The 16,959-nt window shown below is 43.3% G+C and overlaps 1 protein-coding gene across 2 annotated transcripts in view; it reads right to left on the reverse strand.

The window, feature by feature from the left end:
- GREB1 (growth regulating estrogen receptor binding 1) overlaps nt 1-16,959 on the reverse strand; it is a 627,979-nt gene that overhangs the window by 230,213 nt on the left and 380,807 nt on the right. For both annotated transcript variants that reach the window (XM_069605957.1, XM_069605956.1), the window contains exon 17: nt 7,692-7,828. In XM_069605957.1, coding sequence (XP_069462058.1) covers nt 7,692-7,828 — 137 coding nt within the window. The remainder of the gene's footprint in view (nt 1-7,691; nt 7,829-16,959) is intronic.

Here is a 16,959-nt window from a genome sequence, read left to right on the forward strand (position 1 = left end):
TTTTTGGCTTTGAAGAGAGAGTCGACCACTGGACGAAGGAACCGTAGAAGAACTTGAAGAGGACACCTGCTGCAACTCCTGGACTGTTGGTTTGCCCGGTGAAGCCCTGCTGCAGTGCTGAAACGCCAAGTTTGCATCGACAGAGAAGCCCCTGCAAGGACGACTTCTCCCCTTGAGTTGGTGGGACCAATCCTCCAAAGTAAACCACCTTGACATCCATCTCGGAGCTGGTTGAATTTCCACAAAGTTGCTGCTGGAAACCGTATAGCCAGGGAGAGGAACACATGCTTGTGTGCATTGCTTCTAAGCTGGCCTAGAGCTCCAGGAAGATCCTCTGGACTCCCAGGAAGTAGGACTGACCGACCCTGAGCCCCCTCAACAGAGTGCGGGACCCCAGAAGCAAGGAAAGTCCATCTCGACTGTTGCTATTTGCGGTAGACGCAAGGAGCTGAAACACTGAATAGCCACAGAAAGTGAAGTTTCCGGTTGCACGTTTTTACCATCCCAGTGTAGTCCAGGAGTCCCCCAACGTCCTCCCTCTTGTCCCCACGACTGAGGCCCAGGAACAGTGAGATCTGCAGAGCTGCACAGGAACAGGAGTCATCTGCTGCATCTTTCATACATTTTAAAGGTACTGTACAAAGTCTGAGAGAATTTACCTCTTACTGTAGAGTTGCTTCCATCTTCTACTACTCACAAGTCTAATCAGCTTGTGAACCTACATTTGATTCTTCCCTTCTTCAAAGACTTCTAAAACATTGTGCAAAGACTTTCTACTTACCTACAAAGAAGTGCTTCAGCTTACAAAAAATGTTGTCTATTGACTATTGCTTAGCCTCTTCCACTGAATGACTCTTATTGGGGGATCTGAAAGTATTTGCCTGCTTAAGACAATTTGTGGTCTCTTGTTTGTTCGGAATAATCTTTTCCTTTGACTTATTACTATATGATTCTAAATACAACAATGATATATTAATGTCCCCAGCACCCTAGCAATTGCAGTCACCTGAGGGTGTAGGTAATAATAATAATAATAATAATAATAATAATAATAATAATAATAATAATAATCGTATTATAGGTAGTGTCTGTGGGCCATCCCAAAAGGGTGTCTACTGATTTAGAGATATTAAGAGTATGTATTTCATGAAGTGTATTTGAGTGTTACTGTTATATTGCTCCCTTCTGAAGAAGGCTTATTCTAACGTACTGATAAATAAAATAATAATTGTGCATTCAAGAAATCTTGAGGGTAAGAGTTTATTTGAATACTTGTAACTGTAAATCTCTCTGTAACTCCACTACAGCTCACATTGACCCCTCTTGAGATAAGCCTGGCTGCTCAACACGCTACCAAAACTGTGTAGTACAGGCTTATACCAAAGGTTGGGTTTCCTATACCTGTAGTCAGAGTTGTTTGTAGTGTTCCCAGAGGGTACTGCATGCAAACTTTGCCTAACACACTCCATTCATCCAGGACCCACCCGAAGGGTGTATCTACAACATACAGTCATTGGGAAGGCTCCAGCCAGTCTGGCCTGGACTTCCCCGCAATACCATATATGGAACTTCCACCCAACAGCCAGTCAGGGGAAGGGACAGAGTCAGGGCTTCCCAGGACTTTTGGGAAAACATGGTTACTGGTAATAGAAAGCAAGAGGCCATAGGGGCCAACTTTTCTCCTATCAGGAATCCACTGACACCTATGGCAGGCCCTGGGTATCCCAAAATGGAGGATACCCAGAGCACCTGTCAAATTCAGCATGGCGCTGCCACCAGCCCATACCCTGCTCTGCGGGCCACACACAGGTGCCCAAAAACATACACTACGGGTACAGGGTTGTACCCCCACCCATGGGTGCCAAAAGGGTATTGCAAGGGTCTGTTCACCACAACCTAAAAAAGAGGAAGAGCTGCACTGCCAGGAATGCCACATGGAAACCTGTGCATAAGATAACACAGAACACACATGATAACAGGAGTACAGGACAAGGACATGGAGGCCCTTCCTGCCAATGCATTTCCAGCATCACATTCGCCCTCCCTGCCCCCAGACTGAGGTTAGGGTGGTCTCCCATGAGATTGATACCCTCATCCAGACAGTCAACATACCCTCTGGAAAGGCCATCCGCATTATCATGACTCTTCCCTAGCCTATACTCAATGATGAAGTCTAGCCCATGCAGGCTAATGGACCACCTGCGCAGTTTCGGGTTTTCACCCTTCATCTGCATAAGCCATTTTAAGGGCTTATGGTCTGTTTGGACCTTGAAGGTAGACGATGTAAGGTAGGTCCTAATACGCATAAGGCTCCAAACTATGCTAAAACATTCCTTTTCAACAGTAGCCCACCTAAGTTCTCTACCCTTGAGTTGCCTACTGATGAATATGATAGGCGGCTGTTCCCTCCCTCTGTCATTTAACTGGGACAAGACAGCTCCAATTCTGGTGTCGCAGGCATCAGTCTGAACGATAAAGGGTTTGCTGTAGTCAGGCTCACACAACACAGGTGCCCTACACAGACTGTCCTTCAAACCAACAAAGGCCCACTGACAGTCTTCCATCCAGTTAACCTTTCCCTGTTGTTTGGGCGAAGTCAGAGCTGTCAGAGGGGCAGCTATGGTTCCATAGTCCCCCATGAATTTACGGTAATACCCAGTGAGGCCCAAAAAGGCTGTCACCTTGGTTTGAGTAGTGGGAGTCTCCCAGTCATGTACATCCTGTACTTTACTGAGGAGAGGTTGGATTCGACCCTTCTTACCTCATAACCAAGATAAGTGAGTTTCCCCTGAGCTATCTAGCACTTGGTGGCCTTGACAGTGAGGTTAGCCCTTTTCAAGGCCTGCAAAAACCTTATCCAAATGAGTCGAATGCTCTTCCCAGGTGGAACCGTAGACAGCAATGTCGTCTATGTAGGCCACACAAAATGCCTCCAGCCCACCAAGCGCATGGTTGACTAATCTTTGGAAGGTGGCAGGTGCATTCTTCAATCCAAAAGGCATGACTCTAAACTGGTAGAGCCCCTCAGGTGCAGTCTTTTCATTGGCATGGTCCATCAGAGCTATATAGCCTGAGGTAAGGTCAAAGATGCTCACAAATTTGGCAGCACCTATGGTGTCCAAAAGCTCATCAGCCCTGGGCAATGGGTGCGCGTCAGTTTTGGTGACGGCATTGACCCCTATGTAGTCTACACAGAACCACCAATCCTTGGTACCTGCCTGGGAACTTGCCTTGGGGAAAAGGACCACTGGACTGGACCAGGGACTGGTTGAGGGTTTAATAACACCCAGATCCAACATCTTGGCGACCTGAGCCTGGATTTAGTTCTTCACAGTGTCTGGCATCCGATAGCACCTGCTTTGACAAGTACACTGTCACCAGTGTCAATTTCGTACCTGCACCATGGGGTGAGGCCTGGTGTTAGTGAAAACAGAGGTGCATACTGCGGAGCAAAGCCTTGCAGGCCCTCTGCTGCTCTGGTGTCAGGTCTGGAGAGAGATGCACTCCCTCCACTGAGTCATCCTGAGGGTTGCTATGCAGCAAATCAGGAAGGGGCTCACTCTCTTCCTCCTCTTGCTCTGAAGCTACAGAAGGCACAAGACTTCCTGTCGCCTATGGAAAGTCTTGAGCCAGTTGACCTGGAATACCTGAGGGGCTACCCCAGGGACTCCCATGTCAACCAGATAATTGACTTCGCCCATCTTGGAGATTATCCTGAAGGGTCCAGTCCACTTATCTGCCAAAGCTCGAGGCTTGGTAGGCTCCATCACAAAGATTTCCTGTCCTGGAGTCCAATCCACTTGTGATGCTTTAAGGTCATGCCAGTATTTGTTCAATTCCTGGCTTGCCTTAAGGTTCGCTGTCGCCTGGCCCATCATCTGCGCCATCCTCCATCTGAGCCTAACACAGAGCCTCCCACTGGCTTGGCAGGACCTGAAGGGGTGGCTTACAAACCTTCTCTGATCAAGGCAAGCGTCCCCCTCACGGGATGTCTAAAGAGCAACTCAAAGGGGCTGAAACCAACATCCTCTTGAGGTACCGCTCTGTAAGCGAACAGCAGGCATGACAGAAGGAGATCCCATTTCCTCCTTAGGGGCTCTTCCAAAGCACCCAGCATACCCTTGAGAGTTTTATTAAATCTCTCAACCAGACCATTGGTCTGGGGGATGGTACGAGGTGGAGAACTTGTAGGTTACTCTGCACTCTTTCCACATTGCTTGCATGTAACTCAACATGAAGTTGGATCCTCTGTCAGAGACCACCTCTTTAGGGAATCCAACTCTGGTGAAAATGCCCAGGAGAGCCCTGGCAACCACATTGGCTGTAATGGTCCGAAGGGGTATAGCCTCAGGCTACCTGGTGGCATAATCAACCAGTACCAGAATGAATCAATGTCCACCTGATGTGGGAGGGTGAAGGGGGCCGACAATGTCGATGCCAACCCTCTCAAATGGTGTACCAATGTTAGGCAGAATTGCATCCAGTACCCCCTGGGACCACTACACACAATTAGGACTACAGGTGTTAGCCAAACCAACCTTTGGTATAAGTCTGTACCACACAGTTTTTGGTAGCGAGCTGAGCAGCCAGGCTCATCTCAAGAGTGAATGTGAGCAGTACAAGTAATTACACAGAGGACGTTCAATCACAGTGGTTCAAGTAGACACCTATACTCAAGGTCTCTTGGTAAAAACATGTATCAATGTATTACACAATCATTTAGAAAAGAGCCCTGGGCTTAGAACTGACAGCAGACATTCTGGTGGGTGGGGGAGTTGTAGGTGGTGTGTTGGATGGTTGGGGCCAATGGGATGTGTTGCACGTATTTTAACCATTTATTTCAGCACTTTAGGAGATTACATAAATTAGTTGAACTCAAAATCCTGGTTTATGGTTGTCTTTAGGGACACTTGAATTGAATTTCACCTGTGAGGGTCGCCTTATTTCTTGAACCAAAGGCTTTTTCCAGGTTTTGTCTTTCGGAGGCACTAAAGTACTATGATTATTATATTACTTTCTTTACTTGGGGTTAGAAACCCTTCTAAATCACATAAAACAAATAGAAAAAGAAAAACTGTTCAAAACAGCAATTAACGTGAATCACTAGTCATAACACTCGTTTGTAGAACGGTACAGTAATTTATAAATCTAGTTAGCCATACAACCTTAAACATTCATCATTTTTTTCATTTAATTATTTGCATTAAATTTGAAGTAACCATTTTTTTAGCAAAGCTAGAACTTTACCGTAAACAAAAACAAGTCAAATTTACATTCTTCGCAGAGTTCTGGAAAAAAATAAGAAAATGCATAAAACAGATGTGTAAAACAAGTGTCCCTGTACCAGAGAATTCAGAGAGCTCACAAAACCTTTGCATGTCCAATCTCTGGCAGAAATTTGATTACTGCAATTATGTACTTAATTTTGTGACCTGTTATTAAGGACTTCCACCAGCCGTCGGTATCGGAAAGGTCAAAGTCCGAGAAAAGCAATCTTAAATGTTTGGAGCGTTTGGCTGCCAAAGCTGGATAAGAGGTTACTATATGGGTCAAGGATTCAGTTTTTGTCACGTTATTGCAGTACCGACAATTTTAACCGTTGATTGGCCCCGAGTTGCACAGATCTCGTTGGTCGGATGTAAGTTGAAACGAGTTCTCAAAAATAGGTTTCTGACCTTTTTGTCTGGGAATTGTATTAAGTATTCAAGCTGTGAATTTAGTTTCCAACTTTCTAAAGGCAGGTGAGCCACAGAGTGATAAGAACTTGCCATCTCTTGCGTTGAGATCCAATCACACTCCTGCAATTTTCTTTTAACCCGTAATGGATTAGTCATTAATTGCTCCATGGAGCTGCCGATCACCTCCAAAAGGTTTATGCCATCCAGTCAAGGAAGGGTTACCATTAGACCACAGCTCTCTATGAATCATCTCCAACATCACGGGTCATACAGGAGTTATGCATTTTGCATACAAGGCAAGCTTATTCCAATTAACCATACACTTCAGGTAGTTTAGGCCAAGTTATCTCAGAATGATAGCAATCAGTGTTGATAAAGGGACCCCTACCACTCGCTAAACATTCATTATAAATTAAGAAACCATTAAAGATAAAACAGTCAAAGAGTACATTGTGATCGGCTCCTCTTTCCACTTCGTCAAGAAGCTAGTTACTGCGAAGATCACTGGGACCGGCTGGAACCCAAGAATGCACAGATGGACACAACAGAGAAAAAGATCTGTTATGAGACGAAAAGAAAAAGCAGACATGATTCAGAGATGCCAACACTGAGAATGATCACTACGGTCACCAGAAATGATAGCAGTTCATAGTCTTCTCCCCTGGACAGCTGCAGGGGAGGGATGAACAGTCTGACTATATGCCCCGAGACTCCAACTTGAAGATTTTGTGATTATTGATCCGGAGTGAGGAAAAGGCCCTAAAAGATCAAAAAAAAGATAAAAGATAGTGTCCCATTGCGCCCACAGAATTATCGCTAAACTCGGTTACCGTTATCACCACATGATCCCACAGATTTATTGCGGCATTACAAGTGGTGGTAGGGCTGTGTTAAACCCCATTTTCAGAATCCATAGAACTGCATTCGGATTTTGGTGGAATTAACACTGGCAGTAATTCCACCGATTTTGTCCATTTTTGGTGGTAAGGTGGATGATTTACCTCCAGCCTTTTGTTGGAGGTCATTACTCCACCTTACCACCAAACTTTTAGTACGTGGTGCAGTAATGCGGGGGTAATATGGTTGTAAAGCGGCTGTAATGTGGTGGTAATGAAGCAGTAATGGAATTTCTGCGGCATTACCACCCTTTTTACGTGCATTGCCGTACTCGAGGCCCATGGTATACTTGTCTGTGGACTGAAAGGTTATAATTGCAGCATCCAATGCCCCAGGCCTGCTGTGTAGAGCAGTTCATCTTCCCAAGCGAACAGCAGGAGGTAGATGTTCGACAGTGGACCCAGTCATTGCAGAGGTGTGGAACTCCAGGGAAAGACCTAGGGAATAGTAGATGCTTGTCTTCTTCGACTTATGCCAGGAAGCCAAAATGAAGAGGCAGAACTTAAAACATTCTGTCAAGAGGCTCCTGCTGAGAATCGGAGCCGCAACTCTATGCTATACCTAGCTAGACTTCCAACTAAAGGCAGCCCAGATGTTTCTGGATGGCCTTAAAAAAGGTGAGGGCAGTTGTCGGACGACTACTGCTGTGGGTTCTACTGTTGATACCACTTGTGATGTTTGTTGGCATTGGTGTTTGATGTTCGAACATGATACGATATGGTAACCAAGCAAGATGGGCTTGCGGACTGGGGATGTTGGAGAATTGGTGCAATCAAGTAGGACGTTGAACAGTGTTTGCCTATACTTGACCTTCTAAGCTACTTATTCCCTCTTCCTTCTCACGGGGTGGGGCTGTGCGAAGGCAGAGGAGTTGCAAAGTAAATGTTTCGAGAGGTCTACACATAGTTTAAAAGATAAGAATGATGTTCAGCGATCTAGAAGCATGAGTGATGGGAGGAGTCTGTTCACAGCAGTATTGATGTACAATATCGCATTGAGGCCTGACGTGCTTTTTCAGAACTTTACAAAGAATATGAAAAAGGGATGACAGAAGTGAAACATTTCAATCCAATAGTCAACATTTGCATGCAAAAATATTAAAAATGAAGGGCATACCGTTTTCCTAATGTCATGATCATCGCTTCAAAAGAACTATCGTAGCGTAGCATTGGAAGGCTGTGCCCTGACAGTGTTGACTCAATAAACTCAGATAATCCAAAATACTTTTTGGATTCCTGATACAAGTCCACTCCCTAGAATAAACAGCAGAGTATAAATAAATAGAAGTATTGACTGAAATCATTAGCACGTTTCTACGAGTAAATGTAACACTAAGCACTGACCGCTGCACAGAGCGTTCATTAACAAACACACACTCAGGAATATTTGGTCTCAAGTAGTAGGAGAATTATATCAGCAGGTGTGGTGCGGATTCCCAGTACATATTGGTATAAGTCACGGCATACCTTATCGAACACATTGAATAATTCAGCAGAATTTCATATTTTACATTAAGACGTGAGCTATTGCAACCCAAGGGTGCACGGACAATCTCACCGCGGAGGTAAGTACTTGAGCCCAACATGAACAAAGAAATCCTTTTTTGCAAATATCCTTTTGTCCACTTTGCAGGTGTGTTGAAGTTCGGTCAACAATGGATTGGGGTTCTCACTAATATTCTTTCAGAACGAATGTCCCCTACAAGTTTGTTAGTTTGTGATTATGCAAAAAAAAAAGCCTAGCCCAATCAGCAGGGGCATGGTTTCATCTGGATAGCCCCATGTCCCATACCCCACGCGACCTCTTGTTCCATTTGAGAATAGTTCACGCTTTGCAGGCACCTGTCTGTTTTTTTTATTGTGCCTGCATTTCCCTCCCTATCTAGGCTTAACCCACAGCCAGTTCTTGCCTCACTTCCTCACATTGCCTTTAAGCAAAGATCTAAGTGAGCAGAAACTGTTAGATGGATGTTCAGAACCGGCCTGAGGGGGTTCTGAGATGCCGTTCTGTTTTGGTGAGCAGGGAAAGGCCACCTAGGGTCTCGCCAAACTCAATCCATGTAAGCAATCAAGCAGTACGGATTAGCCTAGAGGAGATAAGGGAGGTGTTGTGGTGCAGTGAGACAAACGCAGAGCACTCAAATTATTATGCAGCAATTATGCAAATGCGCCATTTATGGTAGCATGGCAAAATACGGAGAAAAAAAGCCTGCATGCTTATTAACTGTGCATTTGCGGTAGATGCAAATGTATAACTCCCATTATATTGCGCAAGGGGATCAGGAGGGTTGTGCGGTATAACAGGTTCAGGGATGCGGGGGTGTCCCCTGCACGTGGGATTGTGTCATTCTATAATGACAGACATATATATGTGATCACTGTGCGCCTGCATTCTTGCATTCAGATCCCATAGATCCCTATGTACTGGGCCTGAACCCGCTCTAAGCAATGAAAGGTCACAGGTAAGTAGTGCGGCTAAGCAATGCTGTAGGCATGCATACATTCACGGTTGCTGATTTCACCAGAGATCATCCATACTTTAATTTTAAGACAGTTTATAAGTGATTCAAATATGAAACATGGAAAACTGTGCGTAGTAAAAACACTGTAAGGGCAATGCAAAGTTTGCCCTGCCTTATACTGCTGATTAGGGGGAGGTTTGTACTGTTTCTATGTTTTAATACAATTTTATGTTGATTATGTTTTAAATCTAATGTGCGTGATTGTATTTGTATTTTTGTAGCACCTTGAAACTGGAGTGATCATGACCTCTTGAAAACTGAAACAACTATCCCTCTATTAAACATAAATAAGTGTCTAAAAAAATGAAACCTGTGGCTGTGACCTGGGGATTAAACCGACTGCGAATCAAACCGGACGAAATACCAATAGTAGCAAAACAGTACGAATCCTATGTAAGGTCTAACCCCTCAGCAGTCGAATATCGCTGGCTGCTAAAAGCGTCTGAGGTGGAGAGGAAATCAAATAGCATGAGGGAAGTGACCAGGAAGCATGCCTACGATAAAAACTTAGTTATCAAGAGGCAAAAGCTTAGATCAGACATTCGAGCACTTCAAAAGAACCCCAATGATGCCAAAAGGGAAACAATTAGGCAATTAAAACAGACTTATAAAAACTGGATTAGGTCTACAAAAGCAATTAGAGCGCAAGCCGATGCTGAAAATATGCTAGCAGCGATATCGACGAGCAATGGGCAAAATCTGTGGGAGATAATTAATAAAGGTGATGATGTCCAAGTTGCACATACAACAAACCAAGTTTCAGAAACCACCTGGACCGAGCATTATACAGAGCTGTTCAGAAGGAAGACTCTGCCATGCTAATGACATGAAACCTACTCTGGACCCCTGGAAGATAAACTTTGATCGTCTTGATATTGACTTGATGATCCAGAAATTAAGCACATCAAGAGCAGCCGTCCCGGACGTCATCTCTAATATGGAACTGAAATCAAATAAAGAAAAATTGGGTGAAATGATTTACTTGCTTTTAAAACAAGTTATGACGACAAAATCAATTCCCCTCTCGTGGAAAGAGGGGATAATTATCCCCATGTATAAGAAAGGCGATCGAGGGGACCCCAGAAATTACCACCCCATTGCCTTACTGGATTCAATAGGCAAACTCTTTGCCACCCTAATGCTAAGAGACCTGACAAGATTGGCAACTACAACAGGCATACTAGATCCAAGACAAACTGCCTTTCTGCCACGAGTGGGAACTGAATTAAACATCTTTTTACTGAACCTATTGAAGAAACAGGCAATTAACAAAAACTCCAAATTTTTTCTTGGTTTTATGGACCTTGAACAAGCTTTTGACTCTGTTAGCCGTGAGCGCCTATGGATGAAGTTGAAAAAATGGGGCTGCCCTGATTGCTTAATAGAAGCAATAAGAGCCCTATATTCGGACACCAAAATGCAAGTCCGACTGTCTAAAAATGGCCATCTATCCAATAAGATATGTACCTACGAAGGTACAATGCAAGGCTGTGCACTGGCACCCATATTGTTTGTTCTATATATTCTAGACATGGATGAAAATCAAAACGAAGTGCAAGCCTTCCTGCCGAAAGTAAACATAAGTCCCATATCATGGGTTCTGTACGCAGACGACCTGGTGTTTATTGACCAGACGCCCATTGTTCTGCAAAGACATCTAGATGCCTTCCAATGTTTCCTTGAAGAGAATCAAATGAAGGCGAATATTGGGAAATCCAAAATCCTGACCCTCAAAAAGGCTGGTGGTAGAAAAAAAAATAAAGATCTGAATAGGTGGTTCCTGAATAATCAACAACTAGAAGTAGTTGATTCAGTAGTTGATTCAATCACATACTTAGGAGTTAGAATAAAAAAGAATTCTAATGGCCATTATCAGCTTATTCAAGGTAGAGCAATCCATAATCGATATGGCAGGTACTCACTAATGCCCACCATAACGTTCTACAAACAAAAGGTGGTGGCAGTCCTTACATATGGTGCAGAGGCCTTAATCAACCTAGACCAGAGGTTTTGGGATACATGTGAAGGCTATTATTGGAGGAGAATCCTGCGACTCCCAAACTCCCTGCCTGGTTATACGATCCGATTTGAACTACGACTCCAATCTATGCAGTCGATAGTGGTGTGGAAAACCATTTCCCTGTATAGGAAGTGCATAACAGAATCTCCAATAGCTCCTTTTGCCATCCTGAACAGAGTTTATATAAACTCGGATACCTACTATTCAGTATGGAAAAGATCCTGTCAAGTTTTCTTGGAAGGAATAAATGTAGATGAACAGATGTTAAAGATCACACTGTGTACAGTAAAGAAAAAACTACAAGACCAGGACCGGCAAGATACATCAGACCTAAGAAGTGGATTTAAGATGTGTATTAACATCTGTTGGGAAATCAAGAAACTAAATCTCCCCTTAAGCTACCAAAAACAGTTTCCATCAGCCTATTATAGGCACTTGCTGATAAGAAGCCGACTAAATATCCTGGATATGGGGTAAAATTAGTTCATGAGGAAACAGATTGCTCAAAAAAACTCAGGCTGCCGGTTTTGTGACTCATTTGGAAACACAGAGACACTAAAACACCTCATGATATCCTGCTTAGGTCTTAGAGAACTTCGCCAAACATTCCTAGGTGACTACTATTAACAATACCCCCATCTGAATGATGAGATGTGGTGGGAAGGAATTCTATCTGGAGAAAAATTTGGCATAACAATCGAAAATGATGGACAAAATAATTGACAATCTAGGTAGCGATGGTTTAATGAGACTGCTGTAAAAAAATCAACAAGGAATTGAAGGAAAGGGACAGATTGACACAATTGATATTAATTGGCTGAACTGCAATGCCCAGTATGTTTAAGGTTTATATTCTATTAACCAATAAAACAAAACAAAAAAAACTGGTTTTCACTGGTAAGAAGTTGCACTTAATAAATGTTTCTGTTTCTATTTTAAAATAAGGCACATAACAGTTAAGAAGTTGTTCCCTGCTACGGCGATTAAGCATAATGACCTTAAGAGTAATAAGTCCTAAGAAGATACCTTTTGCAAGGCAACTGTGGTCTATATAGTGAAGAAACAAGTATTGGCAAAGCCAACAGGTGAGAAAAATATTCCAGTGATGAGGAAATACAAATAAGTTCAAAATTAGGGGTCCTATCCTAATTCCACCATGCTAGGGGAAACCAGGGGGCTCCTTGGCCATAACTCCACCAATCACGACAGGCCAGGGATAGGTAGTTTGAGGGATTTGCGCCAGTGCAACCCTTTGGCAGAAGGGGTTAGAAACCGGCATGCATGGTCAACTCCCTTATTCCAATTTCATTAGGACCCGCCCTTAGATTTCCTAAATTCACTGGGCCGCCTTAATTCAATCACTAGTTCTATTGCAGGGGGTCCAGAGACTGCGGGGGCAGTGGTCATTTTCAGTTTCAGGTTTGGGTCTGGTGGGGTAGCGATTGCATGCTCCAACAAGATGGTTCCAAATGCTTTGCAGCTGGACGACCCAGGCACCCTAAAATGCAGACCATCTCATGTCCCACCTCGGCAGGAGACCCCCAGGATATGATGGAAGTGGGCAGTGTTAGTGAGTTTTACAAAAGTCCACCAAAAGGTAGGACTTTAGAAGACTTGCATTTGGGACACAGGGCTCCAAATCTTAGTATAGGCCTGAACCACACAGGTTTTGTTGGTAGCAATGGCTGAGCAGCCAGACTTATCTTAGGAGGGGAAAAAGGCTGTAGGTAGCACAAGGAACTTAGAGTATACACATAGGCAAAAGAAACACTGACACACTAAACGTTATATGAAAATAATGTTTTATTTTATATATACACTAAGGAAAGTAACTATTCAGCAAGGTAAGTACTATAACACACAATAAGTAAATTTAGAAAAACTAATGCATTATTCACAGTAAGTAAATCCCTTCTGTAACACGTTTAGATTGGCAGTATGCAATTGAAACATAAGTAAAACCTTTGTAATAACTTTCAGAATATCTGTTTCAGGTACAAATGGATGAAACAGAACCAACATAAAGCAGGTAAATACTTGTAATTATTTTCACAGAGGCCTAACGTTTCAGAAGTCTATCCCTATCTAATTGTGATTGTCTCAGAGTCGGATTGGAGGGCAAAACAGGTAGGCACTGTTAGAACAGATTTTCTGAAGTTCTACCCAATTTCATCAAAAGCATTCAACTGAGGCAGTACAAGACTACACTCTTAGTATAAGGCTGTACCACCTGAGTTTGTTGGTAGCGTAGACAGAGCAGCAAGGCTTTTCTTAGGAGGGAGAGAGGGCTGTAGAATCAGTACAAATGAAATTGTTATACAAATAGTCCAAAGAAAGAAACACTGAAACACTAAGCATGTACAAATAAAGGATTTATTTAAATACAAGTAGGCCCAGATAAATCTAGGGGTAAATAAGTACTATCACACATTATACGTAATCACAATTATAGAAACACAACACTATGCTTGAAGGTACACAGACCAAAGCATAAACTTTATTTGGAACACCTAACAGTAGTTCTAGGGAAGTCAAACCATTTCATACACATTCAGTACAGGTCACACCTATTCTTGGGGAGTAAAAACCAATGGTTACTTTCAGATTACATTCAGTAATGCAAGGGCGGTAGACCCTACCAGTTGTACAGTGACTCTCAGTAACAAATCACATAATCAGTCAACTGAACAGTATATGTTTTGTGAATAGTGGGACACTTATTCCAGGTACAGTAAAAACCTATAACTACTTTTGTGATAAATACACAGTTATACTAGGTGAGTAAAAACTAAGGATGTAATATTCAATTACAGGTGCTTTTGAGATCAGTGAAACACAGATTGAGATAAGCAGCAACTCTTGTAAATTATTTTTGGATGACACACAGCTAACTCAATTAAACCCCATATACATTTTAAACCTCAAAATGAAGTCCAGGTTAGATCTTTCCCAGCTATACAAGTACGTTATGTATGACTTATGATGGACAGTTAGAACCAAAGACTCTTTTTTTGTCTGTCTACAACAGCCCAGGAAAAGCAAAAACCCAATGTTACACTTTACTGCTTTGGGGGCAATTCCTAGGGCTGACCAGAACCTTAGTGTTCATGTCACACACACTGTGTGGTGTATGTCCTTTAGAATAAAAGCCCCTTCAATCAAACCTGTAGTGGCTGAACCACTTGAAAACCCAGTTACAGTGGAAGTGGTTCCACAAATATGGATAGACCTGAAAACTCACTTACAGTGGAGGTGATCCAGATGGACGTGATAAGCGTAGGTGTTTTTAAAAAACCTAAGAGGACAATGAGTTTCCTTGACCCCAAAGTAGGAATTACATTTTCTCCTTTAGATCAGAGTGCCCAGAAGGAAAATTCCAGGCATGAAAAACTGAACACCAAAAAGAGTTATAAGAAACAAAATAATAGTTTGCTTACTAGGCCGTCTAATAAAAAGCCTGTGAACCCAACTAGAGATGGATAGGTGTTCTGACAAGGCTAGGGTCTCTGTTTCAAGAGACAACTCTACATCTGTGGAATCCTCTACAGAGAATCCTATTGGAAGTCCTAAAATTAGCAGGGAAATCTCAAAACAAAGGCACATCTAAAACTAGAATATTAGGGAAATGGGAGCCTGAACCATGTACCACCACTTCAGTTCCAATTCTACAGTCTTTGACCCACACTGCTTCCGAGGAAGGGGTGGCTAGACAAGGTGGAAACCTATCTAGGCCTTTGAGGACTGGTAACCCTCAAAGCTGGTGGAAATCCAAAAAAGATAAGTTAAAGGCTAGACACCGTGACACTGTGGGATCTTCTGCTGAAGGCTCCCTTGTAAACCCTAGTGTTAGAAGGGAAACCCCTAACCAAGGTAAATCAAGATCTAAGAGGAAGTGGAAGCATGTACAATGCTTTGCCACAACCCCTCCAAATAGGATACCTTAGATCCAACCTGCTCCTGTGAGAGGTGGTGAGGAATCATGGAGACCCCTCTAGGTCTAAGGGATTTCTTTATAGTAACCCCTTTAAAAAAAGCCTATTTTAGGTTCAGAGGTTTTCACAACTTCTGAGGGACTGTTAAATCAGATCCCCTATACATTAGACAAGGCAAAGTGCCCAACAGTACTTGTATGTCATATAGTTTGCAAATGATAACTAATATGAAAAATGTATCAGAGCAAGAGTTACAAAAAGATTGCTGGTGGACTTAACAAACAAATTAACCGACTTGAAACATGAGATCCATCCTGGTGAGGATTAGATCCTCCTGTTCCTTAGTCTGGGAGGGACGAGTGTTAGGTAAGTTTTCATAGAAATGGTAAATCTTCCTGACCTGGGTCAACCCCAGAACCTTTTACTTTACTAGTGGGATATTTTTCCTTAATACCTCTATGAGTGGGAACCTTTTTCCACACTTAGAGAATCTTTTAATCGTTTTATGGATGTCAGTTTTTAGACTCTCCATAGTGTCTTTTCAAAGTTATCCTCTTTAACAACTTTTTGCCATTAAGTGCCTGTTGTTGCTGGGTTGTCCTAGGGGGTCCCCTTTTAAACTTTCTCTTGTTAACCTCGAGAGAACTACAGTTCCCAAGGGTAGAAAGGATCTTTGGATCCCTTTTACATTTTGTTAGGTGAAACCAGTACACCCAACCTTATGTGGAGTGCTGGGCAGATACAATGTATCCCCTTTCACACTAAAACTGTAACAATTCTGTTACAGGGACAAGCTTTCCTTAAATGGCTGGTGGCAGTGATACCTTGTATTAATTTGGTGCACCCTTACCGTGAGCTGGGTTCACAGCTACAGTAAAGGCACCTAAGGGTGCTAATTTTACCAAAATGGCCCCTGTCTTCTTTCTCGCCATTTCAGTGATTCTTCTCCTTTCTTGTTCCTTCCCCTGACATCCAAGGCAGGACATTTCTTTGTGTGATTTGTAACTTCGGCGGGAGTCCCATGAACTGGCCGCCCAGGCTCCAGTTTGTCAGTGAAGGCAGGAAGCGAGGGAGGAGTCCAAAACTCTGCAGCCCTTTGTCTTCATCCTTGCCTGAATGGAGACAAATCCCAGTGGGGGGAAGGCTGTTCTGATTGGACAGACAGACCGCCCCTTCTTGCAAAATGCAGGGAGAGAACACAGAAGTTGTGTTTTAATTCCTGTTAAATACTGCGAATCTGGAAGCTGAAGACAAGACGCCCACTGGAACTGAAACCGAAGAGGATGATGAAGGAAAAGCAGCTGAAATGATTTCCAGTGACCGGAGAGCCTGCTGTGTAACCGGAGCCTGCTGTAGCCTTTCCTTCCAATCGAACTGTGGACTCCGAAAACGATGACCCTGACCCAGAGCCTGGTGAGACCCACTGTACTCAAGAAGACCTGCATTTTGAGCCATCCCACGCGTTGCTGCGACCTTTCAGGGCTGCAATACCCCAATACCCTGGAACTTTGAGCGATTGTGCGGTGCACGGTCTTCCGAATTCCGAATCTCACTGAAACTACTTGGGCATCCTGGCGTATCTCCAGAGACACAAATCGAGTCTGAAAAGTCCCCTCAACAGAGTGCTGGACCTTTGTAACAATGAGAATTCAACTGTGATTTTCTGTCTTCGTCTGTGCTCCTGTAAAAGGCGCCAAACCCACATAGCCGCATTCAGCCGTGAGGAAAACCTTGCCTAGAGTCATCTCCATTAATCCCTGATGCAAAGTCCCTTCTAAGGTCCTGTTTTCAGTCACCACAACAAGGAATCCACTGACTGGGTTTTTGGCTGCAGATCCTGAAGTCCTCCTGCTGCAAAATCTTCTTCAATGCTGAGATACTGTGTTCGCTTGGGTATGTACTTACCTTAAG

This window comes from Ambystoma mexicanum, chromosome 4p (genome assembly GCF_040938575.1).
Source record: "Ambystoma mexicanum isolate Mex_15411 chromosome 4p, UKY_AmexF1_1, whole genome shotgun sequence".
Lineage (NCBI taxonomy): Eukaryota > Metazoa > Chordata > Amphibia > Caudata > Ambystomatidae > Ambystoma > Ambystoma mexicanum.